Below are 27,678 nucleotides of genomic sequence, written 5' to 3' on the forward strand. Positions count from 1 at the left end.
TCTCTTGGACTAGCTTGCACTGCTATGATACTATAGAGCAGCGGTCCCAACCCTTGAGCTGGGAGCCGTACCAGTCCATGGGTTGATTGGTACCTGACCGCACAGACAGTCACACTTTGTTAGTCACACATGTTAGTCTATGGCTGTGTCTGAATGTCCACCCGAGTCCCTCCTTCACTACATAGTCCCGCACTCTTTAGCGCCCTCTACAGTGCACTCACTCACAGAGACACTGAGACACACAGATCACGACATTCAGGTCACATGACTCTGGTGTCTGCACTCTATTAAAACTTTATTTCTGTTGTAAATAATGATCTGATCAGACTGACACACAAGTGTTTATGGACTAATAAAAATCAGACGAGTTTTTGTCACATTGGATTTTTTGTAAACAGACTGGATCATTTGTTTTTTGACTGAAATGTGGAAATTATCGCTCTTTTAACAGCTAAAGGTAAGTGGTTAATGCCTGCTCCTTTACACCAGACCAGTTTATTTAAGCGTGTTTTATTCAGAATCAGGATCTAGAGAAACAACTGTGCAACACTTTGCCTTTGCACATTAGAACTGCTCAAACACTTTAAATCTTTGTTCAAAACGCATCTTTAGGTTAAGAAGAGACACTTTGGCACCTTGCTGTTATTATTATATTTTTATTATTATAATTCTTCTGCATTTGCTTATTATATGTTTTATCTCACTGTAAATGTTGTTCAGCACTTTGTAACCTTTGGCTGTTTTAAATTAGCCTGATTCATCAGCTGGTTTCACTTGGTGGAAACCGTCTGACCTCGCAGCATTAGGATTCGTTCACTCTACAGTAGGCAGGTACTTTTTTATTTAACCAATCGCTGCTGTTTGGTCGTGTCGTATGTAATGCGCCAAATCCTGTAGGAAGAAGAACAATAACGTCTTTTCCCCTTGATAAAATTCACCAAATATTCTCTCTCTCATTCTCGGCTTTAAACCCTCGATCTCGGGAATTGTTGCCAACACAGAATGTCTGTCTTCGTCTACGTCCATCTCGACGCTTTGTTTACTGTTGTGTTGTTCCACAAAGGGACACAGACAGATGCGACGAGTTTGACGTCATGAATTCACAGCTCACAGCTGATTGGTCGGTGTGCACTCAGCAGCTTCTGGGGTTCTTACAAACCACCTAGTGCAGGGGTGTCAAACATACGGCCCGGGGGCCAGATCCGACCCTCCAAGACCTTTAATCTGGCCCACAGCTGATTTTCTACTAAAATATTTTAATTATATTTTCTATTAAAATATTGTTAATTTTCTGTGGTGTTTATCACAGCAGCGTCTCCAGCGTCTCTGTACGTGGCCCCTCCCACCAGAGCAGCACAAATGAAGACTTGTCTCTTTCCAAACGCTCTTAAAGGACGATCGTTTTGACTGTTGACCGTGACACCCTCATCAGAAAAATGTCCAACATGAGAAAAGTGGAGCCGAGTGCAGGATTTTACAACAAAAATCGACTTATTCCTATTTCAGGTTGTTCATAATATTATAATATTTTGTAAAAGAAAGAGTTCATCAATTAAAAAAGATTTCTATAATAGATTTGCGTTTCTCTGCACAAATATTTGAACTTATTGTTATTTTTGGGGTTTATATGACATGAGTTTTCTGATCCGGCCCCTTTGGGATCAAAGTCGGTTGGATACGGCCCCCGGACCAAAATGAGTTTGACACTCCTGCTCTAGTGTTTTCTGATTCCTGACCTAGTCTCTGGAGAGAAGTGAAACTGAGCGGAGGCACTAGGTGACACCAGCCTGGTTAGTTTTAAATGTGCTATAGAAATAAGTTTGATTTGATTCATTCCGTCGGCTTGTGTCCAGTTAAACTCCTGTCGCTGTTCGCCGTTGTTTTCCCGACTCTCCCAGTGCATTGTGGTCTATACTGACGCTCCACTGACACCGACGCACACGACTTTCCAAGGTGCATCGTGGAAAACTTTGACTATTCTACTTTTTCAGTATCTGCAGCAGCCAATCGCCTTTTTACTTTGAAAGATAAACAGACGCTTCCACCATCTTAGCGTCTCTTAAACTCCCCCGGATTCTTCTAAAATGGCCGCCCGTGCTTCCCGCGGCGGGCGACGGCATTTCTGCTCTGAATCTGTTGCATCTCCATTATTTTCATACGTGCGCCGCTCGCTCCCATCACAACGTCTCTATTTTGGGAAACAATCAGCCGCGGAGGCCGTTTTGTGTCTGGAGAGGAGAGAGAGGGGCTTTTCTGATGTGACTGGCTGCACTTGAGAGCGGCTCGGAGATGGAGGCGCTATGGAAATGTGACCACTCAGACGGAGAAAGGCAGCGTCCGTGGATTACAGCGAGAGGAAGAGAGCGTTTGGACGATTTCAAAGTTGTGCGTGTCCCCCGGGGTCTTATACTGTAGCTTTTGCACTTTCATTCATTTGGACTTTTTCTTTTTTTTTTGACTAATTAATCGAAGCCGAGTGTTTGGATCATGAATTTCTCCCTGGATTCTATTGTTAAAGAATGTTGAGTTTGAAAAGTAATATTCAGAAACAGATATGAAAATGAATCTGAATAAAGTCAATTCGTTTTTCAAAATAAAACCCAAAATAAGAAAACGAAAAAACAGCTATTTTCTTCATTATTTGTCTCCAAAACCAAAATGAAGAAACTGATAATAAATTGTTTCTTCAGTTTTTCAATTTTGTGTTTAAATGAATAAAAAAGGGATAATGACCGTTTCTCGTTTCTGTGACTTAAACTGCGATCCAGGACTAAACCAGGACTAAACCAGGACTAAACTGGTCTCAGTCCTGGTCTCAGTCTTGGACTCGTCCTGGTCTGGTCCCGGTCTCAGTTCTTGTCTTAATACCAGTTTGGTCCTGGTCTCTGTCCCGGTCTGGTCCTGGTCTGAGTCCCTGTCTCAGTCCTGTTCTGATCCCGGTCTCAGTTCTGGTCTCTGTCCCAGTTCGGTCCCGTTCTCTGTTCCGGTCTGGTCCCTGTCTGGTTCTGGTCTGGTCACTGTCTCAGTCTCAGTCCCAGTCTCAGTCCCGGTCTGGTCCTGGTCTGGTCCTGGTCTGAGTCCCGGTCTCAGTCCTGGTTTGGTCGCAGTCTCAGTTCTGGTCTCAGGCCCAGTTCGATCCCAGTCTCAGCCCTGGTCTGGTCCCCGTCTGGTTGTGGTCTCAGTCCCAGTCTAGTCCCGATCTCAGGCCCAGTCTCAGTCCCGACCTGGTCCTGGTCTGGTCCTGGTCTCAGTCCCAGTCTCAGTCCCATTCTCAGTACTAGTCTGGTCCAGATCTCAGTCCCAGTCTCAGTCCCGGTCTGGTCTTCTCCTGGTCTCAGTCCCAGTCCCAGTCTCAGTTCTGGTCTGGTCCTGGTCTCAGTCCTAATCACCCATCAGTCTACACGGGTGCACCTCCGGGCCCGTCCCGACACTCCTGGTCCTGGTCCAGTCCTGGTTCAGTCCTGGTCCAGTCCTGGTTCAGTCCTGGTTTAGTCCTGGTTTAGTCCTGGTTCAGTCCTGGTTCAGTCCTGGTTCAGTCCTGGTTTAGTCCTGTTTTAGTCCTGGTTCAGTCCTGGTTCAGTCCTGGTTTAGTCCTGTTTTAGTCCTGGTTCAGTCCTGGTTCAGTCCTGGTTCAGTCCTGGTTTAGTCCTGGTTTAGTCCTGGTTCAGTCCTGGTTCAGTCCGGCATCACAGTTTAAGTCACAGAAAACGGGAAACGGCCGTTATCCATTTTTTCCATTATCTGTTTTTTCATTTTGTTTTTGGCTACAAATAATGAGGAAAATAGTTGTTCTTTCGTTTTATTTGGTTTTATTTTGAAAAAACGAATAAACGAACGACACACGGATTAAAATGCAACACTCCTGTGAATCTGGTGGAGGTTTGATTAAATAAAATACATGAAACTGTGTGTAATCAGGGGAGTTCTGCGTGATGTCACCAAGTACTTGAAACTGCAGGGGCCATTGAGGACAGTTCACACTCTGATCCTCACGCCCTCAAGCCCGGTCAGACCTGCAGCTGTTGTGGAAATATTTGAGTGAAGACGAAATAAGACGTCTTGAATCAAACAATTATCTTTGTGTGGTTTATTTTATTTTAGAGAAGGAGCAAAGTAGAGGAAATCAGGCGGGTCCAGAGGTTTGTCCACAGGTCATCGTGACATAAATAATGAGGAGCCAGATAATTATAACCGTAAATATGTTTAAAGACATATTTAAATTAGTGCTGTCAATCGATTCAAATATTTAATCATGATTAATCTCATGAATGTCATTGTCAACTCGCGACTAATTCATTTTTGTCCCTTGAATCATCATTTTAATCCTTTTGTCAACATAGAAAAGTGGATAGGCTTTGTGCAAATGTTTCTTTTTTTAATTGCAAACCAGAACAACTGTCAGTGTTCAATGTTCCACTGTCATGTTCCACTTTCATGAAGTGCGTCTCTTCTCTCTTCAGAACAGTCAAAGTGTCTGAAGTTCCCTGTGGGTGAAATAATAATGTGCTGTGACCCCGAGGTCGTTCTCATTACCGAGGAACGTCCAGTGTTCTTCAGTTAATGCGACTGTTTGTCTTTCTAAACTCTTGCTGTAGTCGGGGCTCACTCACGCTGGGACTTTTGGGCTGTGCCGTGTTCGGGCGACGTTGTTTCGGGTTCTGTGGCCTCGTGTTTGCACGTGTGTGACGGGGGCGTGGGCGATGGCGTCGTACATGTCGCGCAGTGAAGCTGGTGCTTTTGGTGGAGAGGGTGGGTCCAGTGGCCTGGGGTCTATTGCAGGAGTGTCAAACTCATTTTGGTCCGGGGGCCGTGTCCAACCGACTTTGATCCCAAAGGGGCCGGATCAAAAAACTCATGTCATATAAACCCCAAAAATAACAATAAGTTCAAATATTTGTGCAGAGAAACACAAATCTATTACATTAATTGATGAATTATTTCTTTTACAAAATATTATAATATTATGAACAACCTAAAACTTTAAGAAAAATGTAATTTCAACACAATGTTTTAACATGAACTTGTATGTAAATAGGAATAAGTGAATTTTTGTTGTAAAATCCTGCACTCGGCTCCACTTTTCTCATGTTTGGACATTTTTCTGATGAGGGTGTCACGGTCAACAGTCAAAAAACGATCGTCCTTTAAGAGCGTTTGGAAAGAGACAAGTCTTCATTTGTGCTGCTCTGGTGGGAGGGGCCACGTACAGAGACGCTGGAGACGCTGCTGTGATAAACACCACAGAAAATTAACAAGATTTTAATAGAAAATATAATTAAAATATTTTAGTAGAAAATCAGCCGAGGGCCACATTAAAGGTCTTGGAGGACCGGATCTGGCCCCCGGGCCGCATGTTTGACACCTGTGGTCTATTGAGTGGTGGGACTGATGTGGGTCCTGCTGTGGTCTGAGCTCTTTTGATCAGTGAAGTTAGGAAGGAGTAAGGAAAGGAGACATTATGCTTCCTTTCATAGCTCATTTAGCACAGGAAGTTCAGAAGTTTCCTAACCAACGGTAAGGAGCTACGAGGTTTCCCACAATCCACTGCACAGATCGAATCAAACGTTTCCAAACACTATTGTACAAGTTCTACACCGCATCAGATTATTAAATAAAATCATCTGTATAAATAAACTAAACTTTACAAACATATAAAGCATAACTACGCTAGAGCCACATCAGCACGTTTGGTTTAGATCTGGTTTACATCTGGTTTAGACCTGGTTTCCTGGTTTAGACCTGGTTTTACTGGTTTAGTCCTGGTTTAGTTCTAGTTTAGACCTGGTTTTAGTCCTGGTTTAGACCTGGTTTAGATTTTACCTGGTTTTTAGACCTGGTTTTAGTCCTAGTTTAGACCTGGTTTAGTGTTTAGTTTAGTTTAGACCTGGTTTAGACCTGGTTTAGATTTTAGTTTAGTTTCCTGGCAATGAGTGGAATTACCGAGAAAAAAAAAAAAAAAAAGGAGGGGATTTAGCCCAAAATGTGAAAATAGGAAAACACCTCTGTGTAATCCACTTATTTCAACAAAGTAACTGTAATCCAATTACCACTCACTACAGTAACTGTAACTGAATACAGTTACTCATTATTTGTACTCTGATTACATAACTCCGTTACATGTAATCTGTTACTCCCCAACACTGGTGACCAGACTCATATTTTCATCAAGAATTGAAGATGTGTGTTCAGTTTACTCGAAAATGAATGAAGCAGTGACAAAAAGTGGACATTTTAGTTTTTAGTTTAGTTTAGTTCCACTTAAAACACATCGATTTCCAAGGAGAGAAACATGTGATTTCATTAGGCCAATCAGTTGAGATCAAATAAAATAAAATAAATCAAATTAAATACTAGATTGATGTATTTGATGACATACTGTTGAACTTTCCAGGTAAAACAAGTGGCCAAACCTTTAAAGGTTGTATGGAGGATTTTTTTTTAGGTTCAAATTGTCATTGAAAGTTTAAAATACCATTACAGAGACGCAGCAGCCTTGTAATTATGATGACCAAAAAAAAAAAAGAATGAAAATCTATCAACTGTGAACGTAGTGAGTCCAGACAAACATCAGCCAATAGATAACGAGGCTCCCTCTTTATCTATTGGCTGTTAGGTTGTCAATCAAACTCCCTACGTTTCTAGTGTAACTGACTCTCGGCGCACGGGGATTACGTGGTTTATGCAGCGGTTCTTAGAGGCTTTTTCAAACTGTCGCTTCCTCGCAATTCGCACAAAGTTTGTCGCGACGGCGGACGAGAATCCACGACCAGTTCGTCGCAAAAGAAAGTCTGTTTTTGAGGTCGCTGAAAGAAGAAGAGAAGGAGAAAAGGAGCGAAGACAAACTGAGGTGATTCTTGGAGATTCCTTCCAGCGATGGCGCGACTGAAGCAGACGAAGGGTCTAAAAACTGACGCGTCGGTCATTAAATTATTTCTAGACAGGAAACTTCAACAGTAATTCTGAAGACGCACTGGATGTAAACAAGCGTGATTTCTAGAGTAAAGAGGCGGGAGGAGATGTTTCTACTGAGGAGCTGTGGAGGAGGAAGGTGGTGTCACACAAGCACAACATTTGACAAAGGACTGTCGCTGTATTTTTCTTCCCTGAAAAAATCCTCTATACAACCTTTAAAGAACATAATGGGTCAGTGTGTTTTTAATCCCTCAGTCGTCCAAGTTTGATCAAAAGAAAAATTAAATTCCATCAAAAGTTTTTTTTCAGATAGATATACGGCAGTGTCCAGCAGCAATCTGACCAGAACTGGATCATCTACGAAAAAAAACTTCCTTCTAAAACTTTTGTCCAGTTGACAGAATTTCATTTTTTCTTCGCTCTAAAGGGTCAGTGGACGTCCAAGAGTTTTGTCGCGCTCATTGATTCTGCAGAAGTGAGCGACGAGACGTTTGTGAACCACTCGGCTCTTTTGAACTGTCGGATGTGGATCTAATTTTTAAAAAAGAACCACATTTTTCTGCATTTAAACACTGTGTGGATAATTATTATGCATGTTGTGTTTGATTCTTCTCAAATCTCTTGCAGTTCATTTTTTTTCTCAACACGTTTCTCAATTATTTACAACAAAAAGTTTGATGATTCTGTGATCAGGCCCCAATATCTTTGCAATTTCAAGACTGCTTCATCCCTCTGAAAGACTTTTTACAATTTTCAACTTTTCAGAGTCAGTTAATCCTTCCAAATTTAAGAGTAATTTTAGTACATTTGTCCTCGCCTGGATTTTTTTTCTTAATTTTGCTCCTCCTTTTACCCTTTAATGAAGTGTTATACATCCTTTTCTTTTCAGTACAACCTGTTATTTTACAATCTGCTGCTGTAGTTGTATCATATGGCTGAAATAAAAGCTACAGGACCAGAAATACAAAAATAATAGAATAGAATCAAATTAAATTATAATATAATAAAATATAATAAAATACAAAGAAATAAAATAAAATAGAATAAAATAAAATAAATACATAAAATAAATACAATTAATTAAATTTCAATTAATTAAAATAAAATAAAATAAAATTCACACTCTTTTCATACAAAACACAAAGCAAACATGTATGAACAACTTTTTAGACAGAGAAAAATTTTAGGGCTTTAGCTACAAAAGTGCAAAATATAAAGTCTGTAAGTAAATTAAAACACAAAACAAAATAAAGGGGGTTTATTACATTTGTAATTGGACATTTTGACTGAAATAAACCTGAAAATAAAAATAGCAAGGGATGGACAATTACACAGACCAAGATGCGTAATTTGCCATTTATTTGAGAAATATCTTCACTTAGAGCGACTTTTTCAATTGTTACGAACACAGACGCTCAGAACAGTCGACTCTTTTGACTCACTACACTCTTTGGCAAAGTTTGGGCCGATCAAAATGCACATACGACAATAGGATAGGACGTAGGACAATGTCATAAATATGCTCGGAAAGCTGCACCTGTCAGCTTTTCAAGGGAGAAAAAGTAAGTTTCTACATTTTATGGTTGGAAAGTTATGCGCGGATATAAAAAACATGTTCCCAGGTGTTTTATACGATTTACTTCAAGAGAAGAAGCTGCCGAATAATTCTGCACATCTTGATATAGAGTGTTGATGTCTTTAGGCCACACCCCCACTCATAAATACACTTCACCGGATCAGCTTAAATCCAAGAAGAATTCAAGTTTAGAGCCTCGAGTTGGAGAATATGCACAGAAATCAGTCTGATATAGTCAAAATACCCACTTGCCTAATAATAATTGTACATTGTTTAATGCAGAGCCAAAACAAGAATCAGTACAGAAAGAGAGCAGCTGACACGAGCTTTGTGCACAAAAATAAATAAATAAATAAATAACATACATGGCATCTTAATTACAGTTAGTTTTAAAATAATTATTACTTTTATATGTTTTATTAAAATTTTCAGAATTTCAAAGGGTGAGGTAAACAGTTTTAAACAAATATTTGCCTTGGTCATTTCTCTCTGTGATTAGTTTATAGATTAAATGAGTCATATATATATATATATAAACTGTAAATAAATAAGTACTTTTAACTTTTGATTCAAAAGATTTGGACCCCGATAAAAGAGCCGAAAAAGAACCGAAAATCCCACCAGTGTTTTTCAGTTTGTAATTGTCCATCTAAAGCTGCTTGTTTTTATGTGGACAAACTTTGACTTTTCTGTTTTTTTCAGAAATGAAAATTGCACGTTGTACTTTAAAAGTGCACTGTGTAACTTTTTAGTTCGGGATCCGTCACCTGCTTTTTTGGAGATGTCATTGCTTTGTTTAGATCAGAGTGTTCACACTTTTTCATCATGTGAGCTACTTACAAAATGACCAAGTCATAATGATCGACCTAATACAAAGTCAAACAAACTGCACTGAAACACTCTGTGCCCCTTTTTTGGACCCTCACCCACAGTTTGAGAACCTCTTCTTTAAGAGAACTTCCTCTGGCACTTTACACAAAACTGTAAAAAAAGTGAAGGAAGATTTTTAAACCTGTTTTTTAAAGTTCCAAACTGGAGTTTCATTCTTTTCTGGTTTTGCAGTGATATTTACCAGCCTCTGCACATTTACCAAACCAAACGCACATCGTGACAAACACAGATGCATTTGTCACTTTTGTTAGACAAACTTCAGCCAAATGTGGCAGTAGGTCTGTTCTGTAGATCCGCTCTATGCTGTAGACCTGCTTTGTGCCAACACTGGAACACAAATTTAGACTGGTTTTTGCTTCACGTTTGGTCTTGCTCTTCTAATCAGCCGCACTGTGGGAGGGGCTTGTGTTGGCTGTACGCAGGAAGGAGCGAGAGCGTGAAAAGGCGAGGGGCGGCGTGCTGACGTGAGGCAGATGGACAGGTAGGATGTTTAGGAAGTTGAACCTGCCCTGTGATGCACGCTGGTACACGAGGGCACACGCTGTCGCAGACGAGCCGTGCATAGGGAGCGTGTGTGTTTGTGATGCGCCGTAGAGTCTCCGCGGGTTTCAAATGAGCGCACAGGCTGCACTGAGACGCCCCACACGCTCCTGCACCCGCTACAAGTTTATTACCAACAGCAGCGGCCGGAATGAAATATGATCACACTTGTTGAGTGTCAGACCTCGAGTGAGAGACAAGACCGAGTCCAAACGCAAGTCCGAGACGAGTACTAAGACATGGCGATCTACCAACACGACCTTGGCGATCAACGTATTGAGCACCCCTAGTCTAGAATGTTCCACAGTATGTCATTAAACAGCTCTACCTTATATTTACTCAATTACAGATGGTTTTATTGCTCAAAAACGCCTTGAAAAACATCATTTTGACTGCTAATGAGGTTTCTTCTCCACAGATCTGACCTGTAACTTGGTCTGGTTCGGTCTCCATGACGATAAAAAGGTTTAATACCAAACTGTGAAGCATCTCCATGGAGAAACCCGCTTTTTTTTCTAACTTTAACTAGCTGTTTTCATTCATTTATGCCTGTGCACATAGAAACACGGCGGGTCCATGTGGCCTAATCAGCCTCCACACGTCGCCTCTGCTCCTATAGAGAAACTGAATGCAAATGTGTCTCTCCAGTCGCAAGGCTAAGATAAAATCACTAACCCCATTCACAAATTTCCATATAATTCATAAAATACTAAATGTAGTAACCGCTGCGTCTTGGGAATACTAAAACAGTTTCTGGACCTGGAATTGCCAATCTCCAGGCGACTAAACAAAAGGTAAAAGGAGCTGTTAACCCACCACTACATGACATCACGAGTTGGAACAGAGCATTTTGAGCTTTGGAGATGTAGTCAGATTGATAATAAAGGGTTGCACAAAAGGGAAAGGGAGATACTTTATTGATCCTGAGGGATATTCACGTTTTGCCGCAGCGACATTTCCACTGTGCGTCTCAGATCTGTGTCAGGGCAGTTTGAGGAGAGGAACAACCCTCTGGACAAAAGTGTCCCTCCTCAGTGTCCTGCAGCGTCACAGCAGCCTCCAGGGGGCGCCAGGTGAACACAACAGGAAAGATCTTGTTCTTACTTCGTTCTGTTGTTTAGGGTGGTGATAAAATGGTTCATTCCCTCAAAGTATTTCCTCCAGTGGCATAGTGGGGATTTTTTTAAGTGGAGGTATGCAATTTGTGACTAAACCAGGACCAAACCAGGAGCAAACCAGGACCAAACTAGGACCAAACCAGGACTTGAGAGAGATAGAGAGAGAGAACCCTTAGTGGTGTAGAGGAGATTATTTTAAGGGGGCTATGTGATTCATGACTAAACCAGGACCAAACCTGGACCAGACCTGGACCAAACTAGGACCAAACTAGAACCAAACCTGGACCAAATCAGGACCAAACCTGGACCAAACCAGGACCAAATTAGGACCAAACCTGGACCAAACCTGGACCAAACCTGGACCAAACTAGGACCAAACTAGAACCAAACCTGGACCAAACCTGGACAAACTGGAAAAACCTGGACCAGGACCAAACTAGGACCACCAACAAACTGGACCAAAAACCTGGACCAAACTAGGACAAACCAGGACCAAACTGGACCAAACCTGGACCAAACCAGGACAAACTAGGACCTGGACCAAACCAGGACCAAACCTGGACCAAACTAGGACCAAACCAGGACCAAACTAGGACCAAACCAGGACCAAACTAGGACCAAACCTGGACCAAACCAGGACCAAACTAGGACCAAACAGGACCAAACTAGGACCAAACCTGGACCAAACAGGACCAAACTAGGACCAAACCAAGACCAAACCTGGACCAAACCAGGACCAAACCAAAGGACCAAACCTGGACCAAAACTGGACCAGGACCAAACCTGGACAAACAGGACCAAACTGACCAAACCTGACCAAACTAGGACCAAAAACTACCAAACCAGGACCAAACCTGGACCAAACCAGGACCAAACCTGGACCAAACCTGGACCAAACTAGGACCAAACCAGGACCAAACTAGGACCAAACCTGGACCAAACCAGGACCAAACTAGGACCAAACCTGGACCAAACCAGGACCAAACTAGGACCAAACCAGGACCAAACTAGGACCAAACCAGGACCAAACCTGGACCAAACTAGGACCAAACCAGGACCAAACCAGGACCAAACCTGGACCAAACTAGGACCAAACCAGGACCAAACCAGGACCAAACCTGGACCAAACTAGGACCAAACCAGGACCAAACAGGACCTAGGACCAAACCAGGACCAAACTAGGACCAAACCTGGACCAAACCAGGACCAAACCAGGACCAAACTAGGACCAAACCTGGACCAAACAGGACCAAACTAGGACCAAACCAGGACCAAACCTGGACCAAACTAGGACCAAACTAGGACCAAACTGGACCAAACCAGGACCAAACCAGGACCAAACCAGGACCAAACCAGGACCAAACCTGGACCAAACCTGGACCAAACTGGACCAATCTAGGACCAAACCACGACTTGAGAGAGGGAGAGAGAGAGAACCCTGAGCCCGTGGAGCAGTGTGTCCGCAGAGATCGAACGATGCCTGTGCTTTGCTCCGTGAGTCCTCTGCGCCAGTCCTTTCTCCTGCCGTCACCCGATGGTCTATGTGGGTGCACCCCGGGCCTGTTCCGTCTTGGTCTAGTTCTGGTCCAGTCCCGATTCAGACCTGTCCTAGTCCCGCTTTAGTCCCGGTCCAGTCCTGGTCCCCTCATTTTGCAGGTCACTATAGAACAGTAGTGCAGATACCATGAGCCTATACAGGTTGTTTTGACCGTTGCCAATATCTCCGGTTTGATATTTAAGTTGTAACTATTTCATATTTGTTATTTTTTTAATATCTCATGTCAGGAGAAGTGGGTAGACAGCGAACACCTGATTTCCTCTGAAGGTCTTCTGAAACACGCGGTGTTATAAGCCTCTAGCAACTCAAATGTCCATAGCTCTTCAGGTAGAGACCAGAATTTCGAAATAAAAAACTGGGACATCCCTGTTTTTTGGTGGTTGATAATAGTAAAATTGTAAATGGAGCGTGTAAGTCAGGAATAATGTTCTGCAGAGACCATTCATGAGTAACATGAGAGTCACTTTAGTCACATTTTCTTTGTGTTTTGGTCATTTTTAAGCAGCTTTTTTGTACTTTACCAAAACAAATTTCAATGTATGCTTCTTTTTACTGCTGGAAGGGATCAGATTGGTCCAAAGTACGGACACGTGGGACATTTCTTGTATAAAACTGAAACAAATCACTGGTTTTGGATAAATCCACTGGGACCGTCCCGGGTAAACAGGGACGTCTGGTTCAGTCTCCATGGACACAGCAAAGCCAAACAGCTCACTTCATGAAATCCAACAAATCTTAGCTGGTTAAAATCCCATGACACGATGTTAAAAACTGAGCTCAAAAAACAATACGCTTCAAAAACTGCTCGGCGCGTGAGCCAGGCAGCCACGAAAGCAGCCAACCGCGTGTGAATGAGACAAAAACACAACTCCAGGTCTGATTCTGATGAAGTAACGACAGTCTAACGCGGCTTAAAACGCAATTAAGTCCATTTAGTGAACTGTAGGACCTTTAAAATCACGACAGGATTTTGTGAAGTACGTTTGTGGATTTGCAGGCGGCTCTCGTGTTAATGCTGCGAGAGTAAACAGTAAATCATTCATATGTATGGTAATTGCAGATATAATTACTGTATCAATTATTCAGTTTGTTTTTTTGCTTATTTATAGACGCCCGCCCACATTTTAATTTTCGCTGCTTCACATTTAACTAAGTAATTAGAAAAGTAGATTGTGTTTCGAGGGGCATCGCTAGAACATGACTGTATTGTGGAAAAATGTATATAGATAAATGTGGTACTCAAAAGTGTCAAAAACAACCTGATTTTTACTGTTTTTACCGTCTCAGAGCCGCTGTCGACTTCAGTTGACCAGACGCCGCTCTGAATAAAACGGACGATTTTGACAAATATAGTGTCAAATTTCATTTAAGCTGAACCAGGTCTGAACCAAGACTGAACCAGGGCTAAACTAGGACTAAACCAAGATGAAAATAGGACTAATCGAAGTCTGAACCAAGACTGAACCAGGACTGAATGAGACCCAAACCAGGGCTAAACTAGGACTAAACCAGGGTTACACCAGGGCTAAAACAGGACTTAACCAAGACTAAACCAAGACTAAACTAGGACTGGACCAGGACTGGACCAGGACTGAACCAGGACTAAACCAGGACTAAACCCGGACTAAAACAAGACTAAAACAGAACTGAGCCAAGACTGAACCAGAACTGAACAAGAACTGAACCAGGACTAAACCAGGACTAAACCAGGACTAAACCAGGACTAAACCAGGACTGAACCAGGACTAAACCAGGACTGAACCAGGACTACACTAGGACTGGACCAAACTAAACCAGGACTTAACCAGGTCTAAACCAGGACTGGACCAGGACTGGACCAGGACTGAACCAGGACTAAACCAGGACTAAACCCGGACTGAACCAGGTCTAAACTAGGACTAAACCAGGACTAAAACAAGACTAAAACACTGAGCCAAGACTGAACCAGAACTGAACCAGGACTAAACCAGGACTAAACCAGGACTAAACCAGGACTAAACCAGGACTGAAACCAGGACTAAACCAGGACTAAACCAGGACTAAACCAGGACTGGACCAAACTAAACCAGGACTTAACCAGGTCTAAACCAAGACTGGACCATGTCTAAACGAGGTCTAAACCAGGACTACACCAGGACTGGACCAGGACTGGACCAGGACTGAACCGGGACTGAACCGGGACTGAACCGGGACTGAACCGGGACTTCTCTGACAGTCTTATGTAATAGTCTCTCTCAGTCTGGTCCATCGTTCTGGGAAAAGACCCGGAAATGTCGCTTGTTTCCAGGACCACGGACGTCCTGGACACGCATCAGGTAATTTCCTCCCGTTCGTCTGTTTCAGCAACTACTTGTGGGGACCCGACCCGGTGCAGGACTCTGGTCTGAGACTGTAGAGGGCGCCGAAGAGTGCAAACCTATGAACTGAATGAGGGATTAGGGACCAGGTTGGACCTTCAGACACAGTTTAACACCACAAATCATCTCATCTGTTGTAGTTCCGGCTCCGTCAGCTCTTTCTGCTCCCAGCGTGTTCCAACAAATCCCAGACTCGAGTGTAAATTGAGCAACACAGCGTCAGACCTACAGTTCGTATCGCACCCGGGGGGAAAGCTGATGACACCGGCCGCATATCAATACAATCTATCTGTACTTCGCTCAGATACGTCGGGAAAAATCGGGTACAGGGTTTTTAAAAATGTGTTTACGGGCTTCGAGTGTGCGGAGAATGAACGATGAGCGGAGTGCGAGGCTCTGCGAGTGTAAGGGATTGTTATCACTGAGGGAGAGGGAGCAGTAAAAACACAGGTTGTAACATGACATTCACACAAATCAAGTCCTTCTGTTCAATAACGCAAACGCTACTTCCACTCGGGTAAAGATTTTCTAATATATAGTCGCCCCTTGAATGCAAAAGAGAGAGCAGCGCGTCTGTGTAAACATTTTAAACGACCAGGAGAAACAAACAAACCGTCTCTTCTGCAGATCTAATGTCAATAGTCAAACATTAAAGGTTGTATGGAGGATTTTTTTTTTGTTTCAAATTGTCAATGATAGATTATAGAGATGCAGTCGCCTTGTAATTATGATGACCAAAAAAAAGAGAATAAAAATTCATCAACTCTGGACGTGGTGGGGCTAAACATTTGCCAATAGATAACGACACTGCCTCGTTATCTGTGAGCTGACAGGCTGTCAATCAAACTCCCTACGTTTCTAGTGTAACTGACTTGCCTGCGCCGCCGGTACGTGGTTTACGTACGACTGTCACACAGTCCACAGACGCAAGACGCACAGACGCTGTTTACTCCACCAACGCAACAGTTCTTAGCGGCTTTTTTTGACCTATATCTTCCTCGCAGTTCGCACAAAGTTTGTTGCGATGGCGACAAGAATCCAGGAGCAGTTCGCCGCAAAAGAAAGTTCGTTTTTGAGGTCGCTGAAAGAAGAAGACAAGGGGAAAAGCAGCGAAGCCAAACTAAGGTGATTCTTGGAAGATTCATTCCAGCGATGGCGCGACTGAAGCAGACGAAGGGTCTAAAGACTGAACCACTGGTCCACAAATTACTCCTGGACAGGAAACTTCTGCTTATTATGAAAACGTACTTTATTTCCAAGAGCTAGACAAACGTTTTTCAGGACACGAAAGCGATATCCTATGTCTGAAAACGTAATTTTCAAGGCAAAGAAAGAGTCCGCTTGCTGCTGCGTGTTGTAGCTAGTTCATTCGCACTGAATCTCCGCGCAACCTTCTCTGCACCCCTTTCCTGCTCCTGTCCCCGCTGCCCGATCCACTCTTCCCCCGCTCCTCACTTCTCCGTCTTGTCTAACCAACACTGTAGTTAGTTGTTTACAAGTCATGTGCAGCACCGGCTGTAAACAAACCTGTTTGTGGCGTAAGGAGGAGGAGGGAGGAGGTGTTTCTACGTAGGAGCTGTAGGGGAGGGGAGGTGGTTTCACGCAGGAGCAACATTTGAAAAAGGACAAACAGTCGCTGGATTTCTCGTTCCTTGGAAAATCCTCTATACAACCTTTAACGCAGACGTAAACATGTTGCAGTTGTTTCTCTTTCTCATTTACTCTCTAAAAGTTGGATTTGCAGTGTTACGCAGGGAAGTGTAAGGGAAGAATCAAAAACCAAGATGGAAAATGGTGTAAATTAAGTTGCTGGTTTATGGCCAGTGTTAGGAAAGTTTCTTTTAAAATGTATTTCCCTACAGATTACAGATTAAACACCCCAAAATGTAGTTTGTAACAGAATCCATTAAATTACTTAAAGTGAGTAATGTAATCTGAATACTTTGAATTACTTCATTTGCTGTAGAGAAGCAAAGACGAGGAAATCTTCACATAAGAGGTTTTATCTGATAAAAGAAAAGGAAAAGCCCAGATTTTAACTGAACCAAATTAAAAATATTATTGATAGAAGATGAGGAGACATTGTCCTGTTAAATCCTGTTTTAGACCTCATCTTAGTCCTGGTTTAGACCTGGTTTAGACCTGGTTTTAATCCTGCTTTAGTCCTGCTTTAGTCCTGCTTTAGTTCTGGTTTAGTCCTGGTTTACCTGGTTTTAGACCTGGTTTAGACCTGGTTTAGACCTGGTTTTAATCCTGCTTTTAGTCCTGCTTTAGACCTGGTTTAGTCCTGCTTTAGTCCTGGTTTAGTCCTGGTTTAGACCTGGTTTAGTATCCGGCAATGAGTGGAATTACCAAACAACAAAAAAAAGGGATTTAGCCCAAAATGTGAAAACAGAAAAATCCCTCTGTGTAATCCATTTATTTCAACAAAGTAACTGTAATCCAATTACCACTCACTGAAACAGTAACTGTAACTGAATACAGTTACTCATAATTTGTACTCTGATTACATAACTCCGGTACATGTAATCTGTTACTCCCCAACACTGATTCTGAATAAAACACCAATAAATAAACATGTTAACAGCGATAATTTCCACATTTCAGACAAAAAGCAAATAATCCAGTCCGTTTACATAAAATCCAGTGTGACAAAAACTCGTCTGATTATTATTAGTCCATAAACACTTGTGTGTCAGTCTGATCTGATCTTTATTTATGACACAAATCAAGTTTTATCGCAGTTTAGTGGACTTATTTTCACCCAGACACCAGAGTTATGTGACCTGAATGTGGTGATCTGTGTGTCTGAATCTCTCTGTGAGCGAGTGAACTGTAGGGGGCGCTAAAGACTGCGGGCCTATGTAGTGAATGAGGGGTTAGGGACTAGGGGCGACATTCAGCCACAGCTTGAGTGACTTGGCGGGAGGAGGCGTTTCTACTCTGGTTATGTTTAAACTGAAACAAATCCACGTATCAACATATCAGAAACGATTTGACAGACACGTCGTTTGTGTCCACAGGATTTCCCTATCCACACAACTTTGCGCATATGTGTTTACGTTTGACAGAAACTAAACTTAAAACCACATGACTCATTTGCATAAACTAAGTGCTCAAAAAACAACAACAAACAGCTCGCTCCTTGTGCGCTGATGTGGTTCAGCTTCTGTCAAACTTAAAAAGGACACGACTCGGTGGAATATGAGTGTTCTTTCTGTGGCAGAGGGGTGTTCTGCTGATGGTGAGTCTGTTCTGTGTTTGTAGTTGTAGCTCCGCTGTTTCCCGTTTGTCTCAGTTTTTTTTAAACTGTTTTCCGCAACAGCGTCACATGATCGATGTCACGAACCCAGAGAATCAGGAAGGAGCAACTCACAGTGACGTGGTCCAATAAGAACACAACTAGAGCTCCTACATCAGAGTATCAGAGTTTTCAGGCGTCCACACGGTGCAGGATCAGATCTGTACGAACATGAATTCGTGGGAGCTGGAGGCACCAGATCGTTCCGTCTCTGGAGCCTTTTTCCATCGGATTAGTGTAAACGAACACTGCATCCAAAACGAAAACAACTCGAATATGTACAAGTGTGGATGGGGCCTTAACTCTTTCCCCCATGAAGACGACATTTGATGACCCCCCCGTTTCCTTAATGACGACTTTTGACTCCTCCGCTGTATCACTAAAGACGTGATTTGACGACCTTTAGAAATGGCTCGGTTTTTCACATTTCAACAGAGACTGTGATCGGTGGGGGCCACTACAACCCACACTAGACTGACCAATAGGATTCAAGGATATGTTTTCACAGATTTTTTCCGAAGTTAATCGAAATAGTGCCGATTGTAGCTTCCGGAAAAAACACAACACGGAACACGTGCAATGGAAAGATCGCGGCGCTGCGGCGCACAGTTTTAGAAATAATGAGGAGCGGACGTATTTTATGGTTGAAGTTGATTATAAAGTGGAAAACAGCGACAGCGACGGACTTTCGGGGAGAAGGTGAGATGCCGCTGATGCGTCTGTGTGGAGTCCTGCGATGTCCCAAACAAACTATCTGAGCTTTATACTCGATTATGAACCAAAATTGCCCTGAAATCTGGATGTTGCCCAGGCCAGTCCTTTAAAATATTTCAGTCTTTTTTTCCAAGATGAGATGTATAACAGAATCACTACAGAAACAAACGCTTATGTGGAGCTCTGCACACGAGAAAATAACCAAGATGACAAATACTGAACACCCACTGACGAGGAAGAGTTTTATTATTATATTATTATATTATAATAAGCTGAATTAGTTGAATAAATAAAATAAGATGAATAAGCTAAATGAGTTGAAAAAGTTAAATGGAAAAAAATGAATTGGGTGCACACAGGTGAACAACAGGTAAAAACAGGTGCACACTTGGCTCTACTGTATCTACTGATATGAAATCTGTTTAAATACTTTGACAAAGTATATTTTTAATTTTTTTATGAATATAGTACTCAGAACATGCAGATATCAGATGCTGAATGTATTTTTTTGTTTTCGAGTTTGCACCTGACCAGGTAAACTCTCATTTTCAGTGAGCTGTTGTACATCTATAAATGAGTTGAATCACATTTAAACATCCATAAATGAAGAGTTCAGAGTCTAAGGTTTCCAGAGATACAAATATGTCTGTGTTACAATTAAGTTCATGAGTGTAAAAATCATTTATAATCACTTGTGGAAGTCTGTTTTCTTTTATGCAGTGATGCTCTATGGGTAGAACTAGTAACATATGTATGGGTTGTTCCTAGTCGGCGTCCAGGGGGGAAAGGGTTAAGAAGTTGTGGAGTTGGATGTGCAATATTTGACAAAGGACAAATAGTCGCGGTATTTCTCTTTCCATAGAAAATCTTATGTACAACCTTTAAAGCAGGAGAGTCAAACATACGGCCCGGGGACCAGATCTGGACCTCCAAGACCTTTAATCTGGCCCTAAGGCTGATTTTCTCCTAAAATATTTGAATTATATTTTCTATTAAAATCTTGTTAATTTTCTATGGTGTTTATCACAGCAGCGTCTCCAGCGTCTCTGTACGTGGCCCCTCCCACCAGAGCAGCACAAATGAAGACTTGTCTCTTTCCAAACGCTCGTTTTGACTGTTGACCGTGACACCCTCATCAGAAAAATGTCAAAAATGAGAAAAGTGGAGCCGAGTGCAGGATTTTACAAAAAAACTGACTTATTTCTATTTGCATACAAGTTAATGTACGTATGTCACGTTAATGTCATTGTGTTGAAATTGTATTTTTCTTAAAATTTCAGGTTGTTCATAATATTATAATATTTTGTAAAAGTAAGAGTTCATCAATTAAAAAAAGATTTCTGTAATAGATTTGCGTTTCTCTGCACAAATATTTGAACTTATTGTTATTTTTTGGGGTTTATATGACATGAGTTTTCTGATCTGGCCCCTTTTTGGGATCGAAGTCGGTTGGACACGGCCCCCGGACCAAAATGAGTTTGACACCCCTTTAAAGTTTAAAGTCTAACTTGAGTAACAGAGATTCGGACCAGTTATAAAATCTTGATGAAAGGTCCAAAGTATCTCTATGTTTTTGATCACCGCGCATCGATACTTTCCTCGGTATAACTCTTCCACGTCGGCGCGTACAGTGTAAATAAATGCATCCTATAAGCTGCAGGATCTATAGAGCTTTAGTGTACAAGGCCGGAGCTTCCATAGGTGCCCACAGCCTTTTCTAATACACTCTATGAGCCGCTATGTAAATGCCACCTCCTCCTGCCCACTCCCTCTGATTACATTAACATTTGAACAGGAATCTCCAATAACACCATAGGTTTATTGTGTTGGTCGTGTAAAACGGGATGTGCTGTGACCAAGTTGTAAAAAATGGGCCGGTTTTTATTTGAGACTTTTTTTCTATGGCGTTTTGTCGGGTCCCGGGTTCACCTTTGTGCACACTCCTCTGGTGTTTTTTTTTTTTTTGGGAAAGTCTGAAATTGGGGTGATTTTGTGAGCAGACGACTGAGAGCAGCGTGTCATGGATTTTACACGGCTTTGGTTCGGGAGAAAAGAAAGGGACAAACAAAACAGTGACCTCAAAAATAGTGGATTTCCTCGCAGAAAGTCAAAGTATATCACAGTTAGAGTATGTTTATTTGATTTAATTGAAAACACATAACATTTACATCACCATGTTACTTTTTATTGCTTTGATTTAGCTGTATTCAACGAAAACAACTTATTAACATGTTAAATATGTTTCACTTTTTGTTTCTGTCCACGTCGTTTCACTCCTCCTTCAGAATGCATCCTCCTAATGAAACTACTGCACATCTCATCAGATTCTAAGTTGTTGTAAGTTTCATTGGTGATGAGATATTTGTGAGGTCATGTCCGTACATTTTTCCCATGGAATATGGTCAGTAGAGTCCGGCTGCTAACAGTGCACGGGTAGAGCTCCATTTGGGAGTGATATATGGGATATATGGGAGTGAGGCACTTGTGGTGATATTCGTTCTTTTTCCCCGGTGACTCATCACTCTTCACTCACACCTGCTCAAGCCGACATCTTCAGGTGCGGCCCTGTCCTGCCGCTTCCCCAGTTTAAGCTCCTGGCACTAGTGATGTGGAGATGAAGCCCCATGAAGCACTGAAGCACTGAAGCACTGAATCGTTCCATCCATTTACTCGACTCTTGAGCCGATGCTTCAAGGTGCTTCATTTGCTCCTCTGTGCCATCAGGTGGACAAAAATGTATAACTCTGTGTGTTAAACATTTTTGTACATTTGGATCCATTGTTGCTTCCAAGATGCTTGGAACACACCAAACACTTCACCTGATTTTTTTTATTTTTTATTTTTTTTTGTTGCATACCATGTATGAAACATGGAACAAGAATTATTTCCCAAATTTCAAAGACCTGCAAATCATATAAATGGATGTATTTCATCATATCTTGTGTTATTCCATCTTTGAACTGTTGATGAAGGTACATGATTTTTCAAAAAAAAAGTATTTAAAATGATAAAAATTTTCTTGGAAGGACTGACATATTTTATAGAAATAGTTTCTTTCATTTTGAAGTAATATTAAAGTATTCAGAAGAAAAAAGCGACAAATAATGTAAAATCCTGCACCTTCTACTTGTTTGTACAATTTTCCCTCCGTTACTTTTCCCTCCGTTACCATGACCTTTATTAATAAAAAATCTCATTACTCAAAAAGAGGTTTTTCAACCTAATCTTGTACCATATGGTAGAAAACTATATGAAGCAAATATTCAAACCAGTTTGTTAAGGATATGTAAGTGAGAACCAAGAGTTATCACTGTTTGGATTTATTGCCCAAAAAGTGCTGCATATTTCATTCCCTCCGTTACCGACATGAGTTTTTAATTTTTTGTCAACAACTTGAAAGAATCTCACAGGTTTAACTTGACCCTGTTGGAGTGTAACTCTTTCCTACATTCTGATACTTTACTTATTTCAATAGTTCCTCTAGTTTCTGAATAAGAGACATTTGAATGTCAAAAATCTGACCCTGTTTCCCTCCGTTACCACTTGACCAGACCCTTTTATGTACTTAGATTTTCTGATCACAATTTAGAGCTTTATAAATGAGGTCTGTCGCTGGTGGACACTGCCAGGGAGGAGCTAACTACACTGAAACTACTCTGAAACTAACACAACTACGAACAAATACATGTGTTAAACGTTTGTCCCGTCAACAGATTGAATTCCTCCTTCGCCGTGGATTCTACCTGCACGACTGAAAGATTCTACAAACTTCCACCAGAAAAGCAGCTTTAAAAGATACAGACCAGCTTTTACCACCTTCAAGATTCTCAAACTTTAATTAGCTGTGGTTATGTTTATTTGCGAAATGTCATTTAGTAAAGATTTAGAATTGTCAAAAAAACATTAATAAAATACAAGGAGTGTGGTTTTGTTATTAGGCCATTACTCTCACATTTAATTTTTTAGACTAAGTTCTAAAAATCCTTTCAGTTTCTGTTTTCCAAAGGTTGTAGAACACGCAGAGACACAGCTGAATCACTCGTGTTTGAAGTGGACAATCAGGGACAACGTGCTGCATTGATTTTCCGTTGGTTGCACTTTAGCATTGATTTGAGCGATGACAAAAACAATCACAACACTCACACTGACACTGGGAACTCAGAATAATCATGATGGAACGACGAAAGGCCATCGACTGAAAACATGGGAAGGACACAGAACATAAAACCCTCCAGCGAAGAAGGACGTCCTGACCAAGACTCACTCAAGATCTGGAGATGTCGGTTCATTGTCGGTTCAGACGGGTTGCACAAGTTGCATTGAAAGATGAGTCCAATGCTGAGTACATCTTTCCCTAAAGTCGACCTGACTTCAGAGACACTGTACCTGTGTTAAAAACAAATACCAGCTCAAGTGTCCTCCTGGCTTGAAATTTCCAGCTTGAGCTTCCCATTGTCTCAGCGGGAACGTTCCCCTCCTCCCTCCGTGCCCCCCTTTAGTCTGTGGTGTGTTGAGTTTGAAAATCAGCTTCTATATCAAAGGGCCCGGTCAAGCAGAAGTAAACAGCAACGTCAAAAACTCAAGTTAATTCATCTGATATAAAATGTATGAAACATGGAACAAAAATTATTTCCCAAATTTCAAAGACCTGAAAATCATGTAAATAAATGGATGTATTTCATCATATCTTGTGTTATTCCATCTTTGAACTGTTGATGAAGGTACATGATTTTTCAAAAAAAAATTTTTTTAAATGATAAAAATTTGCTTGGAAGGACTGACATATTTTTATAGAAATAGTTTCCTTTCATTTTGAAGTAATATTAAAGTATTCAGAAAAAAAAGTGACAAATTATGTAAAATCATTCACCTTCTACTTGTTTGCACAATTTTCCCTCCGTTACTTTTCCCTCCGTTACCATGAACCTTTCTTAATAAAAAAATCTCATGACTCAAAAAGTAAGAGGTTTTTCAGGCGGTTTCAGATTTTTGCGTTTTTAAGCCCCAAAAATGTTGTCACCGTCAGCGACTGTTTGTCCTTTTTCAAATGTTGCGCATGCGTGAAACCACCTCCCCTCCCCTACAGCTCCTACGTAGAAACACCTCCTCCCTCCTCCTCCTTACGCCACAAACAGGTTTGTTTACAGCCGGTGCTGCACATGACTTGTAAACAACTAACTACAGTGTTGGTTAGACAAGACGGAGAAGTGAGGAGCGGGGAGCGGGGACAGGAGCAGGAAAGGGGAGCAGAGAAGGTTGCGCGGAGATTCCGTGCGAATGAACTAGCTACAACACGCAGCAGCAAGCGGACTCTTTCTTTGCCTTGAAAATTACGTTTTCAGACATAGGATATCGCTTTCGTGTCCTGAAAAACGTTTTGTCTCGCTCTTGGAAATAAAGTAGGTTTTCATAATAAGCAGAAGTTTCCTGTCCAGGAGTAATTTTGTGGACCAGTGCTTCAGTCTTTAGACCCTTCGTCTGCTTCAGTCGCGCCATCGCTGGAATGAATCTACAAGAATCAACCTTAGTTTGGCTTCGCTGCTTTTCCCCTTGTCTTCTTCTTTCAGCGACCTCAAAAACGGACTTTCTTTTGCGGCGAACTGCTCCTGGATTCTTGTCGCCATCGCAACAAACTTTGTGCGAACTGCGAGGAAGATATAGGTCAAAAAAAGCCGCTAAGAACTGTTGCGTTGGTGGAGTAAACAGCGTCTGTGCGTCTTGCGTCTGTGGACTGTGTGACAGTCGTACGTAAACCACGTAACGGCGGCGCAGGCAAGTCAGTTACACTAGAAACGTAGGGAGTTTGATTGACAGCCTGTCAGCTCACAGATAACGAGGCAGTGTCGTTATCTATTGGCAAATGTTTAGCCCCACCACGTCCAGAGTTGATGAATTTTTATTGTCTTTTTTTTGGTCATCATAATTACAAGGCGACTGCATCTATAATCTATCACTGACAATTTGAAACAAAAAAATTCTTCCATACAACCTTTAAGAGTGCACCCTATAGCCCGAAAAATACAGTAACACAATACATATAATGACTTTTTAAATATATATGTGTATAGATTAACCTTTCAGCCAGGGGGACTTTCCATCTGATTCCCGTTAAAACCTAAGAATTTGCTCAATTTAAACAGTTCGCAGCGATCCAAACTCTTTATTAAAACATTCTTAGCATCTTAATTACTCACTGTTACTCACAGATTGGTTTGATAAGTGCTTTTAACTTTCAACTTTTCAGAGGCCAGAGTGGAGTTTTTCTGTCTTAGTAATGCTAACAGCGCGCCAGCATGACTTCCAGGTCCACGGACATTAAAAATTCTCTATAATTAGGTTCACACAGCAAAAACTTTAGACCTTGAGAGCTGCTTTTACATGATCTCTTACTGAGGCAAGACACATTTTACTGTAGATCACCTCATTTAGTCTCACGGTAGCAATGATTCCTGCATTTCTGTGAGGCGACAGTGGCCACGTTTACATTATTTTTTTTATTACAAATGAATTACTCTGAATTAAATAGGTGTGAATTAAAATATTCTCCTTTGAGTTTACATGGAAATAATAATTCTGAATTGAGGTTTACGTAGAAAATGAGTTAAATCGTCTTTATTTAATTCTGCTCAGCGTCTGGGGGTGGGGAAGGTTCTGATTGGACAGAGACACCAACGTATTTACATCGACCAGAAGAAAACACGCTTCAGCTTTTCTGTCATCTCAGTTTGTCGTTACACCTCGGACACAAACATGATCCAGACTTTTTCGTTCCGGTGATAATTGCGAATCAGCAGCTGGAGAATTCTCTCATCACGCTTTACGTCTGTCGGCTGAGGAGAAGGGAAGAGTGTCGGAGAAGGGAAGATGAAGACAAACTGAGTCTGAGGCTGCTCTGCCTCAGCTCACTCCCACATCCCGCTCACAAATCCAAAGAGACGTGGGGGAAAGTCCAAAGTCAGGACTGGTGGAACTGGATCGTCCCGATTGCGTCAGTAGGGCAACAGAACGAGCATGAGCTGAACGACTGCGATTATTTTAAGAAGAATAAACGTTTACATCAAGGGTCACCAAATTTTTGTATCTGGGGGCCACATTATCTCTCCTGACTGTGATGGGGGTCGGGGTCGGGTCGGTCGTATAACAGAATTGTTTGACCCTGATGACACAGATTATATTCTTTGAAAACCACCACACTTTCTTTAACATATCACACAAACTGCACAGTTTTTACACTGAACAAAAATAAATGGTCGTCCACTGTTCTCTGAAAACTCAGCACTCTCTGTCAACTTTTCATACTTTAACACGAGTCATTTTGTTGTTCTTAACTGCACTACAGAACTCTGTGCATGCGACTGTCGCTGTTTGATCTTGAGTTTGTCACGTGATGAAAATTCGGCAGCAAATGTAACTACACCATATAATTATTTAAATAAATAATATGTATACAATAAATATAAATACTTCATATAGATATAATTTTTTATTGGAAAATCAACAAAATACAAGGAGGATGAGGATTGTGTCATAGGGCCAGTTCAAGTGGAGGGGCCAGAGAGGCTGGGGGGCCGGTCAAATGGGCGTGAAGAGCCAGAGTTGGCCCCCGGGCCTTAGTTTGATGACTCCTGGTTTACACGATCGGGAAATGAATTAATTTGGCTTTAAAATCAGAATAAACCACCCACTTACTTCAATCATCATTTCATTTTCAGTCATTTTCATTAGGAATTAAGTGTTTACATGCTTTTTTTTTTTAAAGTGGAATTAAATTTATTTTTATTCGGAATTAAAGCTCTTATGTAAATGTGGCAACTGGCTCAGTGGTTGGAGCAGATGTCCAAGTTCTGTTGTTGTGTCTTTAGGCAAGATTGGCAGCCTCGCTTCCATCAGTCTACCCCAGGGCAGCTGTGGCTTTAGTATCTTACCACTCCACAGTCTGTTTTGGTTGTCTTGAATGTTTTTTGTGAGTTTACCAGCGTACGACAATCAGAAAATGACAACAATTTCCATTAAATTAACCTGTATCTTGTTACGTTTTTGTCTTATATAATAACCTTATATTTCTGTGTGTTTTTAGGTCCAAACTGCTACGCCGACACTGCAGTCATCCCAGCCGGCCGGGAGGTCAAAATAGACGACTGTACCATCTGCTACTGCACGTACGAGGAGGGCACATGGCAGATCGAACGCCAGGCCACATGTAGCAAGAACGAGTGCCAACGCAGCTAAGACTGTGGGCCAATGGCACGGAAGAACAGCCACAACGCACAGGGCAGGAGCCAGATACAGGGACTGGCACCACATAACTCGCCAAGACTTTGAAGGTTAACACAACATATTTAATGGACAAGAGCGCGGCCTAAAGAGGAAGGAATTGTGGGTTAACGCGATGGAAAATCTGCCCCAAAGTACAATGAAGATTTAAAGAGTACAAGAGGACAACCCAAAAAAAAAAAAGTTACCAAACTACAAAGAGCGGTATCAAAAAATTAAATCAATACAACATACTTAACGGACAATAGCACCATCTAAAAAGCTACTTACTGTGGGGCAATGGCACGGAAAAGCCGCCACAAAGTCCAAAAGCAGAAGCCAGCGAAAGAGATTGGAACCAAAACACTCGCCAACGCTTTGAAGGTTAAAACAACAAACTTAAAAGGACAGTGGAACCATCTGAAAGGCCACAAATTTGGACAAATGTGGTGAAAACT

The 27,678-nt window shown here is 41.7% G+C and overlaps 1 protein-coding gene across 1 annotated transcript in view; it reads left to right on the forward strand.

The window, feature by feature from the left end:
* The window catches only part of vwc2 (von Willebrand factor C domain containing 2), a 196,275-nt gene extending 169,079 nt beyond the window's left edge, over positions 1–27,196 (forward strand). The window contains exon 3 of the mRNA XM_055162928.1: positions 27,045–27,196. Coding sequence (XP_055018903.1) covers positions 27,045–27,196 — 152 coding nt within the window. The remainder of the gene's footprint in view (positions 1–27,044) is intronic.
* The last annotated feature ends 482 nt before the right edge of the window (positions 27,197–27,678 follow it).

The sequence above is a fragment of the Boleophthalmus pectinirostris genome, unplaced genomic scaffold (genome assembly GCF_026225935.1).
Source record: "Boleophthalmus pectinirostris isolate CB_2022bp ecotype Guang Dong unplaced genomic scaffold, ASM2622593v1 HiC_scaffold_5, whole genome shotgun sequence".
Taxonomy (NCBI): domain Eukaryota; kingdom Metazoa; phylum Chordata; class Actinopteri; order Gobiiformes; family Gobiidae; genus Boleophthalmus; species Boleophthalmus pectinirostris.